General features: G+C 40.2%; 2 protein-coding genes across 11 annotated transcripts in view; both read right to left on the reverse strand.

The window, feature by feature from the left end:
* dlgap4b (discs, large (Drosophila) homolog-associated protein 4b) overlaps positions 1–18,957 on the reverse strand; it is a 707,978-nt gene that overhangs the window by 629,709 nt on the left and 59,312 nt on the right. The gene's annotated exons all lie outside the window — the stretch shown is intronic.
* The window catches only part of LOC112145516 (dynamin-2), a 44,869-nt gene that overhangs the window by 23,561 nt on the left and 2,351 nt on the right, over positions 1–18,957 (reverse strand). For 4 of the 6 annotated variants that reach the window (XR_002919087.2, XM_024270795.2, XM_024270794.2 and 1 more), the window contains exons 2-11: positions 10,464–10,537; positions 9,256–9,405; positions 8,972–9,175; positions 7,723–7,821; positions 5,486–5,646; positions 5,186–5,328; positions 4,964–5,099; positions 4,613–4,680; positions 4,295–4,433; positions 1,045–1,131 (exon numbers count right to left, since the gene is read on the reverse strand). Coding sequence is in view for 5 of the 6 variants with exons in the window: in XM_024270795.2 (XP_024126563.1) it covers positions 1,045–1,131; positions 4,295–4,433; positions 4,613–4,680; positions 4,964–5,099; positions 5,186–5,328; positions 5,486–5,646; positions 7,723–7,821; positions 8,972–9,175; positions 9,256–9,405; positions 10,464–10,537 (1,261 nt within the window). In the remaining variant the exon portion in view is untranslated. Of the gene's footprint in view, positions 1–1,044; positions 1,132–2,767; positions 2,907–4,294; positions 4,434–4,612; positions 4,681–4,963; positions 5,100–5,185; positions 5,329–5,485; positions 5,647–7,722; positions 7,822–8,971; positions 9,176–9,255; positions 9,406–10,463; positions 10,538–18,957 lie in introns of all 6 variants that reach the window. The other 2 variants (XM_024270797.2, XM_024270799.2) reach the window with 1 other exon arrangement.

Raw genomic sequence — 18,957 nt, forward strand, 5'->3', positions numbered from 1 at the left:
CTGGACGTATTTGCACCTGGATGTATTAGAACCTGGGCATATTGGCACCTGGATGTATCAGAACCTGGATGTATCAGAACCTGGATGTATCAAAACCTGGACGTATCGGAACCTGGACCTATCAGAACCTGGAGGTATCGGAACCTGCACGTATCAGAACCTGGAGGTATCGGAACCTGGATGTATTAGAACCTGGAGGTATTGGAATCTGGGCGTATCAGAACCTGGACGTAGCGGAAGCTGGATGTATCAGGACCTGGATGTATCAGAACCTGGCGAAGCGGCTTACAGCCCAAGGCGGGCTGGGAGTGTTTGCAATGGGACTCTGAGAGCTGTACAGACTCAGAATGACAAACTGAATGGATTGGAGACCAAGATCATTGCTCTGTTTGCTCGTATCCCATTGAAGTTTCCCTTGGGAAGCTGGGAACCATCTTGGAGCGAATTACAGCTCGACTTGGAGGAAACCCTGAAAATTGACTTGATCAGTGAATATTCTCCCACAAAGCAGCACCTGGACAATCAGCAGGCAGAAGCTGAGTCTGCCTGTGCCTAAACAGTCATCTCTAATCAGGAACCCCCGAGCCAAGGGCATTCTTCCTTGGACTGAACCAAAACAATCCGCTGAAGGTGAGATAGCAGAGCCCGTTGTCTTTGTCTGTGTTACTTCAATGTGCTTCTGTGTTGACGTATTTTTGCTTGTACTTTGATCTGTGCTGTTCTACTGCGACACAGATTGAAGAGGATAGATTTTGGACCTCATTCATGTACTCTCCTCATGTGTCTTTTCTGGGCGATTAGCACTGCCAGATTAGCATGGCTGCTGCCTACCATTGGGCAATATGTCTTGTTATCCAGCAGTTTCCCTGGGGTAATAAAGTATGAGTGATTGATTGATTGAATGATTGATTGATTGATTGATTGATTGATTGAAATCTATGCAACTGTTTACTGCGTATTACTTAGCTTTCACTCTCCCACCCCCCAGTACTGGATGATCTATCTTCTTGACAGCTATCTTAATGTTTGATCGCCTGCACACACCTGGTCTTTGGTCTTGCTGTCTCTCTCTCTGATGTAAGTTGTGACGATCCGCTCCGTCTCCTCTCTCAGCCGAGGATATGATCCCAGCTGAAAATGCACACAACACAAACGGACAAACTGCTGGGAACAAATACACATGTGTCGGACGTTCTCAAAATTGAAACTCTTGTTTCAAATTTTCTGCACATCAACATCATCTATAACAGGGGTAGGGAACCCTGGTCCTCGAGAGCCACATGTTTTCCAATATGCCCTGCTCTGGCATGTTCTTATTGGCTGGACACACCTGAACCAGTCCTTACTCATGACTGATTACCTGGTATACTGGAAAAGATGCAGGAAGGTGGCTCTCGAGGACCAGGGTTCCCTACCCATGATCTATAAGCTTGAGATTTTGTTATCACCTGTTAGTATTTTGATAATCATTCTTTAACAGGACTAACCATTGAGAGCTGAGTCAGTCAGGACAGACTGGGTTTTTTCAAGCTTTTAGAGCGTTAATCACAGGACTTAGTCAAACTGAGGTAAGAGAAGGGAGTCGTGACAAAGAGATGAAGGTTAGATTGAGTTTGGTGGTTTCTGATGATAGGAATCAAACTACAAAGCAGTGCCAATTCTCAAGAGCAGAGTGTTAGTGTGAGTCAGTTTGATTGATAAACAAAGCATGTTCAGGGTTTGTGAAGACACGGATCTCTGTGCTGATGGGTTAGAAAGTTTAAGGGTTCAGAATGCTCGAGAGCTCCTAGGGCGCATTCACACCAGGGCTGTTGGGTCCAGACAACCCACTACAAAGATAGGAAACTGACACATTTATCCACTTCTTTATCAAGTTGTTGTTCACCTTTCAGCATATTCCCTTCTCCCTTTCACTTTCAATATATCTTATGTTTTATTGCAGATAAGAACTAATCAGTTAAGATTTATGTTCTAAAAACAAGTTATTCTGTCACAGAATTATTACCCCACGTAATAATCCCCACGTGAATTAGACACACACATATAGCAGGTGTAGACATCTTCTCCATTCTGATTCGCAGCAAACACAGGAACCCTGTTCCACTTTAAGCCTTTGACGCCAGAATGTATGTCCAGCTATGAAAAACAATTCTCTGATGTTTTTGCTTTGATGTAAATGAAGGTCCTTTTGGAGCAAAGTGCTATGATGTATATCTGCATCAAAAGGCATCATGGGGGTGTTATTACTGGCTCCTAAGAGAATCATGGCCTGGTTACTGCAGTGTGAACACAGACTATTCTGCAGGTTGTTGGGGGGGGGGTCACAGAACCCATCCCAGTAAAGGAAAACAGTCTTGTATGTAAAAAGGGACATCAGGTGCAGGAACACATTCTTCCACTAACATTGCACTGTCATCACAAAATGCACTATCTGGGTTTTCGCCTGACTTTTCAGCTCATGCCTCTGCATCACACTATTGATGGGATTCAATCTGCTTTCATGTGTGTAATTTAGAAGAAAACCAAACTACATGCAGCTGGGAAATGTCTGGGAATTTTCTGCTCAATCATGTGAAGCCCGTCAGACTGTTTTGGTCTGAATGCTCCCCAAGATTCATTATTGGTTGGTCAATGTGGAGAAAAGCATCAATATGGCCAATAAATGGATTTCAAGTGGTGGTAATTGTTAGCAATTAATACAGAAACATGAACAATTTTTACTTAATTTCTGTGGGTAATTTCCTGTGTTTCTTTTCCCGCTCAGTACCTTCTCAGCACACTTCATGATCAGGGCCACGAGCTCCGTGATGACCAGGTCTACGCATTTCAGACAGGGGTCTTTCAGCTTAATGATCTGCTTTTTCATTATGGCCTCAAATGCCAAGTCAGGGGTGAACAAGCCTGTCCTGTAGTGACGCATCGTTGTAGTTAAAATGGAATATTGAAAAAAAGCAGGCATAGAGCAGCATAGTTAGAAAATAATAGCCAACGCTGGACACAACAGGTCTGAGGCAAAGAACATAGAAAAGAATGAATGAAAAAAAGACAAATCCGGTTAGTTTAGCTTTCACAAAGTTATCAACAAAGTTCTCTCCTTTCAAGCAGAAAAGCTTTTCAATGACAGGAAAGGTTAGAAATGGGAATGTGGTTTGACACGAGCCTCAAACAGGATCCTGTGATGAGGTTTGATGAAAATATCTTTGTCTATCATCCGTGACCATCTTCATCCCTACTAAAGTGTTAGAATCACACAAACTGATGGAGGTGACGTTATCACAAACAGAACTGTTCCATAGCAACAACAACAGCATGCTATTCGACTGTGGCTGGAGCGTTTGGAGAACATGTAACAGGAAACAAGCTGCAGGGGGAGGACGACGAGCCAAAGGGAGGATGGAAAAAATCATTTGATCTCAAAACTGTAATGACAGTCAAGCTACAAGAAGTCACTTTTCAAATTCAGCTTTCATTATGAATGGCTGTCTGCACAGCTGTTTTCACAGCTGCCTGCATAGCTGTATAGTTGTCTATATTGCTGTCTGCATAGCTATATGAATGGCCACTCTCTGAACAAAGTAAATAGCATTGGAAAAATGACAAAAAATACATCACTCCTCCCATCAAAAAAGAAAAAAAAGTCCCAGGGGCCGTCTGCACAGCTGTCTGCGTGGCCGTCTGCACAGCAGTCTGCACGGCCGTCTGCATGTGTGTCTGCACGGCCGTCTGCATGTGTGTCTGCACGGCCGTCTGCACAGCAGTCTGCACGGCCGTCTGCATGTGTGTCTGCAAGGCCGTCTGCACAGCTGTCAGCAATTTTCCCATGACTGAAAGCTAAACCACATTCAGTTCAATAGAAAGATCAGCTTTAGGGTTTGAAATAACACTGACAATGGAGCAGGACTTCAGGATGTGGGAGTTCATCAGGGTTTGACCAGCAGTGTCTGAGGAAGTGAAGCTCAGGCATGCCAGGAGAAACCAATGCACACTCCTTATTTGAACATTTAACAAAAATGACACCATTTCTAAATCAGGAATGTCCAATCAGGACAACAGGCCAGGGCAACACTGAAGAAACGAGATCTCTGCTGGCTCAAGAACGCTGAAGTTTTCTTCACACAATCAAACTTCATGACAAGAAAACTGTCCATTATTCAGTTCATTCTTTAAGGTTTGCTTCTTCTGGGCTGTACCATTACCACATACATTTCTGTTCTATTGGTGGTTCAGTAGCAGACCTCAGTCCAAACCCAGCAGCACTAACCATTCATGACATCAGACCATCATGTGCGGATACCTTATTGGTGCACTGCCTGACTGTGTTGATGAGCTCCTGGATGACCAGGTCGATGCATTTCAGACAGGGCTCTTTCAGCTTAATGATCTGCTTTTTCACTATGGCTTCAAACGCCATGTCGGGGGTGAACAGGCCTGTCCTGAAGGACACATGGATAAGACAGACACGGACGCGTGAAGGCCAATGGAAAAACTCTGACACAAGCGCACACACACACACTGAGGGTGGGGGGGACACTCCAGATCACAGACATGATGATGAGACTCACAGCCGCTCAAACCAACAGCTGGCAGAGCAGAGAACTCTGGCTCAACTTGCCTGACTCCATGGATGTTCTTGATAGCATAACTGATTTCTTTCCGCAGCTCCTTTTCATCAAACTCCATCTATAATAATACCAATAAGAAAATATTAAAGGATGTTGCACTATTGAAATTATGTTTTTTTTGTCTTATTCATCTTTGTTTAGCTTTTTCTGCAGTTACTCAAAACTCATTTGTATTCAGATCTGATGTTAAAATATATCTCAATATTATGCTCTTATTGAAGTTTACACTTATTTTCTTTAAACTATTCTGCTTTGTTAATGATTCAACAAACTACAGCTTTTAAACGACACTGATGGAAATCCGCCTGATTCAACTAAAAGCTTTGTGGAGCAAGCCTCACCTTCACCAGCTCGAAAGGAAACCTTTCATGAAAAATGCGGTTGATCTTTGCACCACCAGACAAATTGGACGTATCCACCTGATCTCCAGATCCCTCAATGCATTTCTCAAAGTCCACCCCGAACTGCTGGACCATCCTGTGAATATTTCACGGAGGAGATGTTCCCCTGAAGAACCACTCATTTCCATGACCCCACATACTGCATATGTACTGAGTACAGACTGGAGGAGGGCCTTGGTCTTGCGTGCAGGATCGTCAGGTCGAAAGTTCTTGAACTCCTCCACCTCCTTCTCCAGAGACAACAACTGGCTCTGCAGTTTACTGCGTAACCCCGGCAAAGTGTCGCGGATGTGGTTGGTGAGTTGCTGACAGAAAACAAAATTACACAGTTACACTTTACTTCAGTCCAAATGAGTCGGATGCCTGTGAGGGATTCTTCTCAACCCCAACAAAAACCACATAACTGTTAAATTGTAAGTGATTAATAATGCCGTCTGTGTGTTTGAATAGTGTCTATCTCACCTGATTGAGGGTCTTTTGCAGGTGTGGAGTGCCCATGCGTTCAGCCAAATGTCTGTATGCAGGATGTGAAAGGAAGAATTTTCTCTCAGCAGCCAAAGCAGCACGAATGTCTTTCTTTCCATCGATGTCCTTCTGACTGCGATTCACCACCCCGATATAGCCTGAAGAGAAGCTTAAATGTCACGATTTGAAACAAAAACTCAAGAAAACAACGGCTGTACTTTCAGAGTATAAGTCACTGCAGCAAAAACAGAGAAAAAAAAGCTTCATAGAGAAGAAGAAGAAATATGAAATCAAGTCCCACTTTTGGGAGAAAAGTGCAACACTTGTGAATAAATCCACCAAGCCTGGCATAATGCTACGTTCACACCGACCATGAGTCATGTCAAATGAATGGAATAAAAAGTCACATTCTATGAGGGTCCTAATCACATGGCCAGACTTTGAAAAAAAATCATCCATCTCTCATACTGTTCAGGGGGCCGAGCCAAATGTGGAGGCGGACCGATCCGGCCCGCGGGCCGTAGTTTGAGGACCCCTGTTTTAATCCTTGTTAGATTAATGCTCAACGCTTCTCCAAAAATGTGTTCACAAACTAGACGCTCTCGCTGAGTGTGGGAGAAGCTACCCACAAGTTTTTATCCTCATGGCTACATAGACACAAATTATGTTTAGAAACAAGGACATTATCGCCTCGATCCAAATAAGAAAAATATTAAGTTCAAGAGGAGAACGATCAGATTCTCCTCTAAGTTTGTCTTGGACAACACTGCTGTACATAGTAAATACGGATACACACCTATACTACTCTCTAGTGAGAGAGATACCTGCTACTGAACAGTGCAGTGAAGTTTTCCAGATTCTTGTATTTCTTCATGACAATAAATTACATCTGTTTACAAACAAACAAGTAAACAAGAGTGAATGTCAGATCCATTCACATTAGTTTGATAAAGTTCAGTCCACTGTTGTTTTTCCACATCAGAATCATTATTAGAACATTCTGTATGGTCACATGACTTTGATCAATTCAAAGACTGGAATGATGGTTGATCACTTTCTGCTGCATCACGTGTGTTGTTCGATGTGATGGCACTTTTTACGTAATAGTAAAATAAACCTACCATGCCTCAATCCAAACGGTTTTAACTAATATTGATATGACTGATTTACTTATTTTTGAACTGATTTCATAATGGTATAGTTTGATTCGATTTGATTAACAACTTGCCTCAGACAGATCAATTTGGTTAAATTGCATGAATAGAAATGCACTCTTCAAGTCGTCGTTATACTCCTATCATTTATGTTTAAAAACAACAAGTTGCTGCTCAGTTTATATTTCACCACTGACCATTCTATGCAAAAAAGAAAAAGGAAACGTATACTCCACAGAATATGGCCTATAAATTGGCTTAAATAGTTCATTTTTTAACTAACCATATGTAGTTAGCAAATTCAGATCCAGTCTCAACCCTTTATCACATGCACCGGTACAGGGGTCGACCCGTACAGGTTCTGCCGGGTTTTGGGTTGTTTGAGTCATAAAGAGGAGCGGCTGTATCTCAAGGGGAGTCGACGTGTGCTTTTCAGTTCCCTCGATGCCCGTACGAACACCTCAAGGGACGTGAGGAACATGGAACGCACCATTGTCATGATGATGTGAGTGTATCGTGAAGCTTCAGTAACTATAATAAACTGTTGCTTTCTGTTATCTATTTTTGCACACTAACCTTGTCTTTTAAGGGGCACAGAAATGAGAAAGTCTTCCTTCTTCTTCCTGCCTAAACAGTCATCTCTAATCAAGAACCCCCGAGCCAAGGGCATTCTCCCTTGGACTGAACCAAAACAATCCGCTGAAGGTGAGATAGCAGAGTCCGTTGTCATGGAAACATGCCTTCCTCCCCTCTCCATGACCCTTTCCAGAGATTCAACACCTCAGTGACTCTCTTTTCTTGAGGCAGATAATGCCATAATTAGATGCTGAGAACTGCAACACTTTCTTAAAGTAGCAATCACCCCAGTCTCCCAGAAACCTGTTATTTTCTAACATACATGTGGAGCAGAGATATGTCAACACTGTTAGATCTAGTTACTGTTATTACAAACAATCTAGATCACTGTTCCCCTCAGTGGTTGGTCAGACATAAAACTGTTGACTCTAAAGAGAAGAAACTTCAGCAAAGGAAGCAGCAGAATCTCAAGGCCTCTCGGCTGCTGTGTTGTGAGTCTGCTACCTCTGCGCAGTGGGAGCAGTTTGTTTTCCAGGATGTCTCGTGCGTCTGTTCCCTCATCCATCAGATCCAGCTTTGTGATCACACCGATAGTACGCAGCCCTGCAGACAAAGACACATCAAAACCATATTTTACACCCATCCATTTTTTCAACCCACTATACCCCTTTTGGGGTTGCTGGAGCCTGTCCTGGCCACTGTTGGGCGAAGGCGGGGCACACCCTGAACAGGTCCTCAGTCTGTCGGAGAGCACACAATCACTTCCACAGACACTCATGTTTTTGAACTGTGGGAGGAAACCAGAGTGCCCAAAGAAAACCCAGAGACTTCTGGGAAATTAACAGGGCACTGGATTTTGGAATAGTAGATATGGACAACCCAAAAAAGGGTAAGCACACTATATAGTGCACTTTGTACTGAGTAGTGAGGGAGCTGGGACACAGTGGTTTTCGTCAGTCCAGCATGACTCCGACGCACCTGCCATCATCAGGCTTCTGCAGAGCCTGAGATCAGGTGCACTTCAGCACGGCAACATGGAAAACACTGTGTTACCTGAGGACCAGGGTTGGGAAACACTTGTACATGAAGTGAAACTAACTGCAGCAGCAAAACTTTCACCATGAGTTCTAAATAAAGGACAACAAGGGGGCTGGGTATCAATAATAATTTCCAGAAACAATTCAATTCGACTCACAAGAGACTGGATCAATGTGATTCAGATTTGTTTCGATTCTTTTGATCCTCTCAGTTCAATTTAATTTAAAGTTTACACATTTAGACACATTTGTTTACATGAGTAATCTACTATATGTTTTGAATATATTTATATTAATCTGATCCAGTTCACGTACTGTAAATGTATCAGTGAAATACTGAGATTGTTAATATCATCCAGTGTTACATGGATTCTCTAAAGGAGAAGTTCTAACTAAAATGTTCAGATCATCAACATTGCATTTTTTGAATTTTGTTTTATACTTTTTAACTCGTCCTGTCCAACAGCTGACAACAATAACATGTAAGCAACTTAGTTTAAATATATGCTAAATGGACGGATCCACAACACTCAATCTTTTAAGAAATGTTGTCTTAATTGTTCTGATGGGAACATTCCAATTACAAAACGTGATTACAAAAGTTCTCTTGGACTACAGTAAATAAACCCATCTGCTAGCTGTAAGTGTTTTTGTTGGAGGAATCTCCTGATATGATCCCGTTCCCAAACATGCACCGACTCTCAGGATCGCCTCACCTTGAGGGTCTACCTCCTTGGCAATCTTGAGGGCATCCGAGTTGGCCAGGTCTGTGTTTGCGGGGGTGACAGCTAGGATCAGGCAGCTCTCTTTGGTGATGAACTGCAGCAGCATGTCTCTGATTTGATGCTCAATGTCTGGAGGTTGGTCGCCAACCGCAACTTTAGTCATTCCCGGCAAGTCAATAAGGGTCAGGTTTAACACTGAGGAGGGAAGAGAGGGAGGAAATCAGACAGAGAGAAGGTGAGACACTTGTTTTATTACCGTTTGTGTGCTTTCCTACCATTAGGGGAGTAGACACGAAGATTGATGGGGATGGGGGAGATGCCCTTGTTGGATCCGGTAATCCGGTCTGTCTCTGCTTCTATCTCCATGCGAACTTCTTCAAAATCAACAAACTTGCGTCCCTTACAGTGCAGGAACTCAGCATGCTCTAAAAGAGTGACGACAGAAACAAGTATAACAACACGAAGGGAAAAGTCAGTCTGGAGAGGACAAAAAGATGACCATGAGGGGATTTGTCTTCTGTTTACTCTGGTTAAAGCTGACTCGTTTTATACCTTTACAGGTTGAAGTAAGCAGTTTAAATTAAAAGCTTGATTTTGCTTTCAACAAGTAACATTTACCTGACCTGTAAAATGCAGTTTCAAACTTTCCATTTTTTTCTGATTAAATGTAAACCAGGATTTGCAGTAGATATTTTGAAATTCAAATGTCCAAATCCAATAGTTGGAGAATAATAATGCTACTGAGATGATGCTTTAAACTTCTAAACATGCTTTAAAAGCCAAGAGGACCTGGTGGCAGAAAAGATGGCGGCTCAAAATCATTAGCCAGAAGTAGAAATTCCACAAGATTTCAGAGTTGTAGCCACTTTAATTCAAGCTTCTTTTAGTGTTGAGGGTTAGCCTAAAATGTGTCAAAAGAGGAGAAACGCTTTATTAAAGGATATTAAGTAAAGGGTTCAGATTTGTAAAACTGTTAAGACTTTAGCCTACGTTTGATCGCAGTTATCCTCAACGCTAAAGGTGATCAACATGAATCAGCTGATTTTGTTACTGGGGTTTTTTGAATTGATTCTTTAGGCTTTTAAAACATTGTTTCTCAGTCCTGCTCTTCAGGTAAGACTGTCCTCAATATTACCCATGTTGCCGTGCTTCAGCACACCTGATTCCGGTGATCATCGGGCTCTGCAGAACCTTGATAATGGCAGTCACCAAAGACAGGTGTGTTTGAGTGGGGAAAACAAAAAAGCAGGATAGTGTTGCCTGAGGGCCGGGTTGGGAAACACCATTTGGTTGAGGGGCTAATTTTTCTCTCTTTTAATTTATTTAGAAGTATGTGTCTCCTTTGAAGGAAAAAATGGAAACAGTAAAGTAATGATTCTACACGTTTTAAAACCTGTCACCAATATCTAATTGAAAACATGTGGTTTTTGAAAACTTCCTGAGCCTTTGGACCTCTCTGTGATAAGACGTGTTGACGACATGCCTGTTTTACTGTTGACCAGCTGGAGGACGAGAGGGCGGCGGGTGACGATGCCTGAACCCCTGGGAAGGAAGTCCCTATGGAGAAACAGATGAGAAGTTTAGAATGGACAAAGGAGAACACAAGTGTCAACAAAAATTTATGAACATTTCTGTTTAATGGTGGCACTTCAATACAGATCTAAGACTTTATGAGGAAACTGTAGCTTTTGCACATGAACTGTGTGACCCACTAGTCCAAGAAAATGGTCAGACTTCAGGATAACCTTCATGCTGCACCATGTTTAAAAACAAGTCTGATTTTATTTAGGAAAAATAAATAGGTAAGATATGTGATTGCATATGTTTATGTCTATTGATTTAATGTCTATACATGACTGTTGGGGATGTGACATGTATGTGGAATGAGCTGTTAGAGCGTTCACATGTATGCAGTGGTCCCTCCACCTGGGCCTGTGCTTGGTAACTGCTCTTCATCTAAAATGGTGCTGCTCCTCCAACTGACCCTGTTTCTCCAGCTAGATTACATGGCTGATAGCTCCTCCAATAACTGTTAAAACCCTTAATAGTAGGATTATTCATTCATTCATTATGTGGTTCACATGTGTATTGCTGTGCCTTCTGCTCATTGCAAATAATACCTCAAAGCCTAATAATCTCCAAACCTAACCTTGCACAGACACCAATTTCTATTTTACTAAACAGATCCAAGTAATTATGATCTATGGGTATGGTGAATCAACTGCCAATACAAATGAAATTCCATGATTACTTAAACTTAAATTTAAGCTCATCTCGTTACCTTGGGTCTTTAACAAGCTACCTGCTCTCTCAATATTTCATGACTACATTTCATTTAATGAGACTTCTATCATATTATTTTTAGTCATAAAGCTCATCTGAGAAAACAACATCTTGCATTTTTGGATATCAAAGAGGACTAATTCCTCTATTACTTCTATTATCTGGATACCACACCATCTGAATACCATCTGAATTTAAGTCGATACCTGGCCTTAAAATGATTCATCTGAATGTTCACAGTCTAAAACTGATCAAGTTTAGAGTTGGATAAAATCAACAGGAGCTGATTTAATTGTTATTACTGAGACCTGGTTATCAAAATCCATACCCGATAAAGATGTTCATATCAACGAGTTTCAACTCTATCATGTTGATAGACCAGCGAAAGGAGGGAGAGTTCATATACACATAAAGTCATTTTTCCATGTCAAAGTGTTACAGGCCAAATCTCTATGTAAACAATTTGAAATTTTAGCTTTTAATAAGTTTTTAAGCACCTACATATCAATGTTGTGGGATACTACAGGCCTCCTTCTGCCACTTCAGATGCACTCCGATCACTAAAGGATTTATTAGTTAACCTGGATTCAAATGAAACAGTACTCATTAAAGAGCTCAAATTCTGATGATTTAAAAACAGTTTGTGATCAATTGAACTTAACTCAGTTAATTCTATTCCCTAGTCGTCCAAGTACTAAGAGACTTGCAAAATCTACATTGATTGACCTGATCTTAACAAACGCCCCACATAAATATTGCTCAACTGAGGTTTTATGCAATAATCTCAGTGATCGCTGTGCAGTGGCTACTGTTAGAAATACTGACATGACTAAAAGAAAACCACAAGTTATTATAAAAAGACTCACAAAACATTTTAGCAAACAAGCATTTTATCATGACCTTTCAAAGTGCACAGTGGAATAGACTCGACCTCATCCCAGATGTTGAAACAGTTTGGTCTGAGTGCTTTATGACCATTTTAAATAGACATGCTCCCTTTAAGAAGTTTAGGATCAGGGGTAGAGAGATTCCTTTGTTAACACCATATTTGGCAAGAAATCAAGAAAAACTGGTTCAAAACGTGACTGGGAGGCCTTCAGAAAATTACAAAATAAATGTGTTTCCCACATTAAAAATGCCAAGTCCAAATTTTATCTGTCAATTATAACTAACGGTCTAAATGATCCTATGGGGCAATGTATCTGCATTACAAAAGGCTTTTCATGTTATTCAGGACAGACTTCTAAAGCTTGAGCTTTCTCTAAATGGAAACAAGAGCAAATGAATGCTCTTTTCAAAACCAAAGAGAACTGCACAAGTTAATCCCACGGCTGTTACTCTTGACAAAAAGAGAGACAGTTAAATCTTTTAAATACCTTGGAGTCTTTAATTAATTAATTCAAGGAACATATTGAGCAATTGGTGAAGAAATTAAGATTGAAAATTGTTTTTTATTTCAGAAACAGGTTATGTTTGTCTTTTAATGCAAGGAAGAAACTGGTTGAAGCCACTTTTTTAAAATCTATTTTAGACTATGGAGATCTTATCTACATGAATGACCCAAATCAAGGGCTGAAACTTCTGGTCTCTGTATATCACTCTTCTCTCCGATTCATCACAAACTTCAGCCTCTCACTCATCACGTGAACTTCATACACGTGTGGGCTGGTCAGCACTAAAACACAGTAGACTTACGTACTTGTACATGTTAATATATCATGTATTTTTCATTTGCTCAATTCATATCTCTGTCATTATATCAAACCAAGAGAAACTGGACAGTATTCGTTAAGATCTCAAGAATCCTTGCAACTGACAGTACCAAGCTAGGAAAATGGTTTTTCAGTCCTCTGGACGGACAGCGTGGAACAATCTCCACAAGGACTTGAAGTTGGAGCAACTGGTTCATACAGGTCAGTTTAAAACTATACTCAAAAAGTTGGAAGTAAGAAACGCGGTTAGTGAATATTTTAAATAGTTTTATGAATTTTATTGCTGATTGTAATTTGGTGGATGTGTGTATGTGACCCCCAGGGCTCCTTTGAAAATGAGATTTTTTAATCTCAACAGGACCTCCCTGGTTAAATAAAGGTAAATAAATAGTTAAGAGCAGGCTGTTTGATGCGCACTGAAGTGTTGGTGGACCAAAATCTCATTATCTTGTCTCCTTCAATAGAATGACTCTTAAATGCTGCTGAATTGGGCAAAGCAGACTAAAGTCAATGTGTTTGACCACCAGACCTGTGACTGAGCTCACGGGTCTGGTGGTCAATACCAATCCAATATGAAATACCAATGCCGTACATCCAGCCCCACATTAGGATTGGTAAAAAGTATAGTTAAAGTATAGTATGCAATTCATAACCTTTTGCAAATATTACACTACACATCTATACTTTGCAGTTCTTTAGGAGTGTGTTAGTAATGTCGCTGAAGAGGTCTCCTTCCATCCTTTGAATCATTCAACAATAGGGGTGTGCCGAAATATCGATATCACGATATTTAGTCCTGCGATTGATTCTCGATGCTTTCTCGCCAAGTATCGATCTTTTATTTTGGCTTAAGAGGCTGTAAAACGTTACATTCATCAAGACATTCCTTCAGAGGTAGATGGGGGCGCACGTTGGGAGACTGACCGCAGTGGGCATCGAAGTGTTACTGCTACTGGGATTACTTTATTTTTGTTCTGTTGTTTACAACAATTCTGCACTAAGTAGTGGTACTGCTGTTCATGTTTACTATTGTTAACACTGAATTTTACAGAGAATTCAAATTCACTTGGTGTCAATGTTTGTCAAAGACACAGTATTACTGATTTGCACCAAAGTTTATTTTATTTGTTGCACAAAATAAAACACAAGTCGTTTATTGTGATTGTGTTGAAGCTGAAAAAAGGGGATATATTTCCTAAAAAAATTGTTCTTCTATATAATGTGAGTTTTTAGAGATGATTTTTACCAATTATCTAAGTCTCGTGATATCATGGATACTGTGAACCATGTATCGCGTATCGCATCGTATCGTGAGCCCTATTCAACAGAAATGCAGAACTGAGGCGAACCTCATTCTCCTGATGTGTGGATTTTTAGCATTAAGTTTATAAATTACAACTGTTCACCACTCCGACCAATATCTGACTGGCACATGGTAAATAAATACTTTTATGGTATTTATGTCAAAGAGGACAAGAAAAGTCTGTCACTATTAATGACATACAACATGTTGGAGAGTGAACCTACACACTAACACTAACTACTCTTGATGCTTCTGGTACTAAAACACCAGAACCCACTACTGTTAATAAAATATTAGTGGAACAAACATCACAGCATTTTTATACTCTTCAATAATTCGTGTACCTTTGAACATGATCCCATTTAAACCTGGAAATTTGGGTTTGAATGTGAGAAGGGCCATTTATTATTCAATGATAAATAATTGTTCAAAAGTAGTGAATACAAATGTCTAATAAAAGTAATTGAAGATGAGTCTGAATATTGTTTAATATACCCAACAAATACAACAACATAAGACGACTCTAAGAATACGGTGTTCCCTGGATATATCGCGGCTCATTTTTCACAGATTTTTTCAGTGAAATCAATCTCCTCTGTGCCATGTCTGCGTTCAGTTTGACAGAGTTACATGAATCTTTGATCGCGATCAGATCTATGAATATAATAATCCTGGACTAGGTTTGAACTTTAAGTGCTTAAACAAGAGAAAAATATCAAAATGTTCATGTCTGTCTGAAAAAAGGGGATAGAGTGAAGTGAGGAGGTGTAGTCCTACCTCACAGATTTCACCTATCACAGGTTCTTCTTAGGGCGTTACTCCCATGATAAACGAGGGAACGCTGCGTTTCAAAATGTAAATCATGGTTTTACTGCAAGATATTTTGCACTGAATAGGATTTTTTATCTGTGCCTCTTTATCTTTATGGACACCAGAATGGAAACTGCTTTTCAATGGACTTTAAATCAGATCCAGGTCACTGCTCCCACGTTTCTGCAGGCGATGAGAAAATCCCCCACGCCGGTCTGTTTGCCCACGCCGTCAGCCAACACCAGTGCAGGGCAGCATGCACACATGTGAGCCAATAACTAACAGATTCACGCTGGGCCTGAAGCTGACTGCTTTGTCAGCAGTTAGGAAGTTACTCAATCGGACTTCAATCCTGCTTCCTCATCTTTTCCACTCACTGATGGAACCAATATATGAGCAAGAAAAGGACATATTTGCTGCTTATTTCTGTGCTCCGTGAGTGAGCTGGGGCCACAAGGCACTATCAAATCCTCCTTATGCTTGCTGTAGCCTCGGTTTAGGACAGGAGTCGGCAGCCTGCGGCTGTAGAGCCACATGAGGCTCTTAGACCCCTTCATTGTGGCTCTCTGGTTGATAAAGAATAAAAACACATTAACAATTAAGGCACACCAGAATATAAAACTAGATTTTCTATTTTTTAAGGATTTTTATACATTTAATGATCCAAAAACTACAGTAAAAGTCACTTAATTAGCTCAGATTTAATTTTGATTAGTGAGATTTATACAGTTCTGACTAAGATACACCACATAGTAAAATAGTAAAATAAACAGATTTTTTTAATCACTTTTGACACTAAGCTACCTACTGCCACATTTGCTGCACTGAGATGATGCTATGTGACACAGGGTGTCTTATTTTGAAAGGAATTCATTCATTTAAAGGAGAGTATTTTCTCTTTATGTGCATGTTTAATTTATGCCAAAAAACCCTGGTCCGTATATACACACGCACACACATATATAAACTGTTGTTCTTTGGCATATGTATGATAATAGTTATATTAACATAGATGTAAATCAATGTTTTAATTTTTCTATATATATTTTTTTATTTTTCTAAAGGGTGAAGTCAGACTTTGTGGCTCTTCCTGGGTTGTGGCCAGTAAGAAATCCACTCATATGGCTCTTTAAGTGCTGAAGGTTGCAGACTCTTGGTTTAGGAGAAGGGTCTGCAACTTTCAACACTTCTACAGCCATTTAGGTCCATTTTTCACAAACCAAAACCCAGCAGGAGCCACAAAGGCTCACTTGCTCCTTTAGAAAATAAGACATGGATTTGTATTTATGTATATATTACCATTATGATAAATAAAAATTATTTTTCTTGCATTAATAAAACATGAATATAAAGGATATTAAAAAAAAATAGTAAAAAAGAAATATAAACCCTTGGGTTTTTTTTCAAAATATGAAACAGTTTATAACTTGACAGCGGTTCACATGATTTCCTTTCAAACTAAAAGACACCATGTGTCACAAAGAATCAGCTCAACAACGCTGCCAATGTAGTAGCAGTTAGTGCCATGTCAGCAGGGATTAAACAAAGTTAATTATACCATTTATGGTAGATCTCTGCCAAAAATACATAAATCCAACTCAAAAAATAAATCTGAGCTATTTTGATGACCCTCACTGTATTTCTGGAGCCACTTAAATATTTTTCAAAAAAAGAAAATGTGTTTTATAATCTGGTTGTGCTTTCTGGCTTAATTTAGTGGTGCAGAAAAATCGGATTTAGCTCGACTTGTGATAAGTACTTATGTGTCGTTCGACTGTTGGTTAACTAGTTAAACAATGTTTTAGTTAGTTTACTTTACTATAAGTTTTACTTATTACTTAATTACTTTTACCAGTTAAAACCTTGTTTTCTTTAACCATAGAGCCACAATGGAGAAGCCTCGTGTGGCTCTGGAGCAGCAGGTTGCAGACCCCTGGTTTAGGAGAACAATTTACTTTAGTGATACTGGATTTACTGGATACCGGCCAAAAAAAAAAAAAAACATCTCAACAACCAAAAGAGGTTTAAGACCACTTTGACATAAACTATCATTTTAATGTTTAACCTTTTTTAGATTTTATCTCATCATAATCTGATTACTTGAACGCATTAAACTCCCACTCTGATCATTTTTGTAGAGTGGTTCCCTTTGGTCTTTTAATGATGATGATGATGCCGTTTTTAGCCAAAATCACAAAACCGATGTCGTTTTCTTAGACATAGTTTCTGCAGAGCGGCAGGAGTTTATCAGAAATTTACCTCTGAGTTGTGGTACAGAGTAACCATATCCCTACTGCTGGGAGATTTCTGTTTACACTCTCACCTGCTAGCTTACAGCCCCTCACAACCCAACATTAGCATTGCAACAAAATGGTGAGTGATATCTGAGCAATCCAGAGGTACAGTTCTGATCCAGATTCCAGCTCAGACGAGGAAAACAAAGGGCGGAGCTTTCTATGTTACAAATACCATCTTTTTTTAGATGGCATTTTTTCATCTGATTCTGATTCACAACAATTCAAATGAAGAAATCGTAAGGAATGCAAATTTTGAGTTTAAATGTCTCTATGGCCTCAATCGTCAGAAAAATGTTAAAGGAACATGTTAAAATCACCAAGAACACAATTTTCATGGGAGTGGGTCTTTAATGATGTTTAAGCTTAAGAGAACACTTGTTACATTTATTTATATATATATAAATATATATATATATATATATAGAGAGAGAGAGAGAGAGAGAGAGAGAGAAACATTATGCAATTAACACATAAAAGTAAATTATAAAAATTAAAATATTTATGTTATTATGGTAAGACAAAGGTTTTAGTTAGTAGCTTTTTTAAAGTAACCTAAGAAAATAGGGGACTTTAAAAGTATTGTTCATTCATTCATTCATTCATCTTCCAGACCGCTTCTTCCCTCTCGGGGTTGCGGGGGTGCCGGAGCCTATCCTGGCTACTGATGGGCGAAGGCGGGGTACACCCTGGACAGGTCGCCAGTCTGTCGCAGGGCCTCAATCACACACCCATTCACTCTCACATTCACACCTAGGGACAATTCAGAGTCACCAATTAACCTATGAAGCATGTTTTTGGACGGTGGGAGGAAGCCGGAGTCCCCGGTGAAAACCCACGCATGCACGGGGAGAACATGCAAACTCCACACAGAAAGGTCCCAGCCAGGATTCGAACCGGGGCCTTCTCGCTGTGAGGCAAGAGCGCTAACCACTGAACCACCGTGCAGCCCTAAAAGTATTGTTTTAATGATAATTGACATTTTTAACAAAAATCCAACAACCTAAATGTCTTAAAAAGACATTTTTCATGTTGAACTGAAGTCTCTGTTTCCAAAATCTCCTCTGAGGGGGCGTGGCTTTTGGTGCTGAGCTGAGTAGCTCCGCCCCTGATCCAACCTGTCAGGGGTAAATGTGGCTGGTTCTAGGGGCCCCACAAAGTCTCTTAATGCAAATTTGCCGCTGTGTTAGGGGCCCTTTAAAAATTATTTTCATGGGCTCAATATCCCGAGCAGCGCCCCGACCTACCCCATTATAAAATAGTTTCAGAATAAAATAAGTCAATTAACCCTTTCAATATTGCAAAATACCATTCGTAAAAGCAGGATTTTCATCAGACCCTAAGTTCGGTTTACTGAACGTCTCTATGTGTATGTCTGAATCTTTCCCCAAAACATGAACTGGTTTCCTCCAGAGTGCACACGCTGAACATCCATCAGTGGAAGCAGACAGGAGGTTCTGCAGACAAACTACTGAGATATGTGGGTGGCAGTGCATCCAACACCAGAGCAGCCAAATAATAAAAAGACCATTCTGGTCATCACTGACCTCAGAGCCAGCATTGTACCCAGGCTGC

The sequence above is a fragment of the Oryzias melastigma genome, linkage group LG5 (assembly GCF_002922805.2).
Source record: "Oryzias melastigma strain HK-1 linkage group LG5, ASM292280v2, whole genome shotgun sequence".
Classification (NCBI taxonomy): Eukaryota; Metazoa; Chordata; class Actinopteri; order Beloniformes; family Adrianichthyidae; genus Oryzias; species Oryzias melastigma.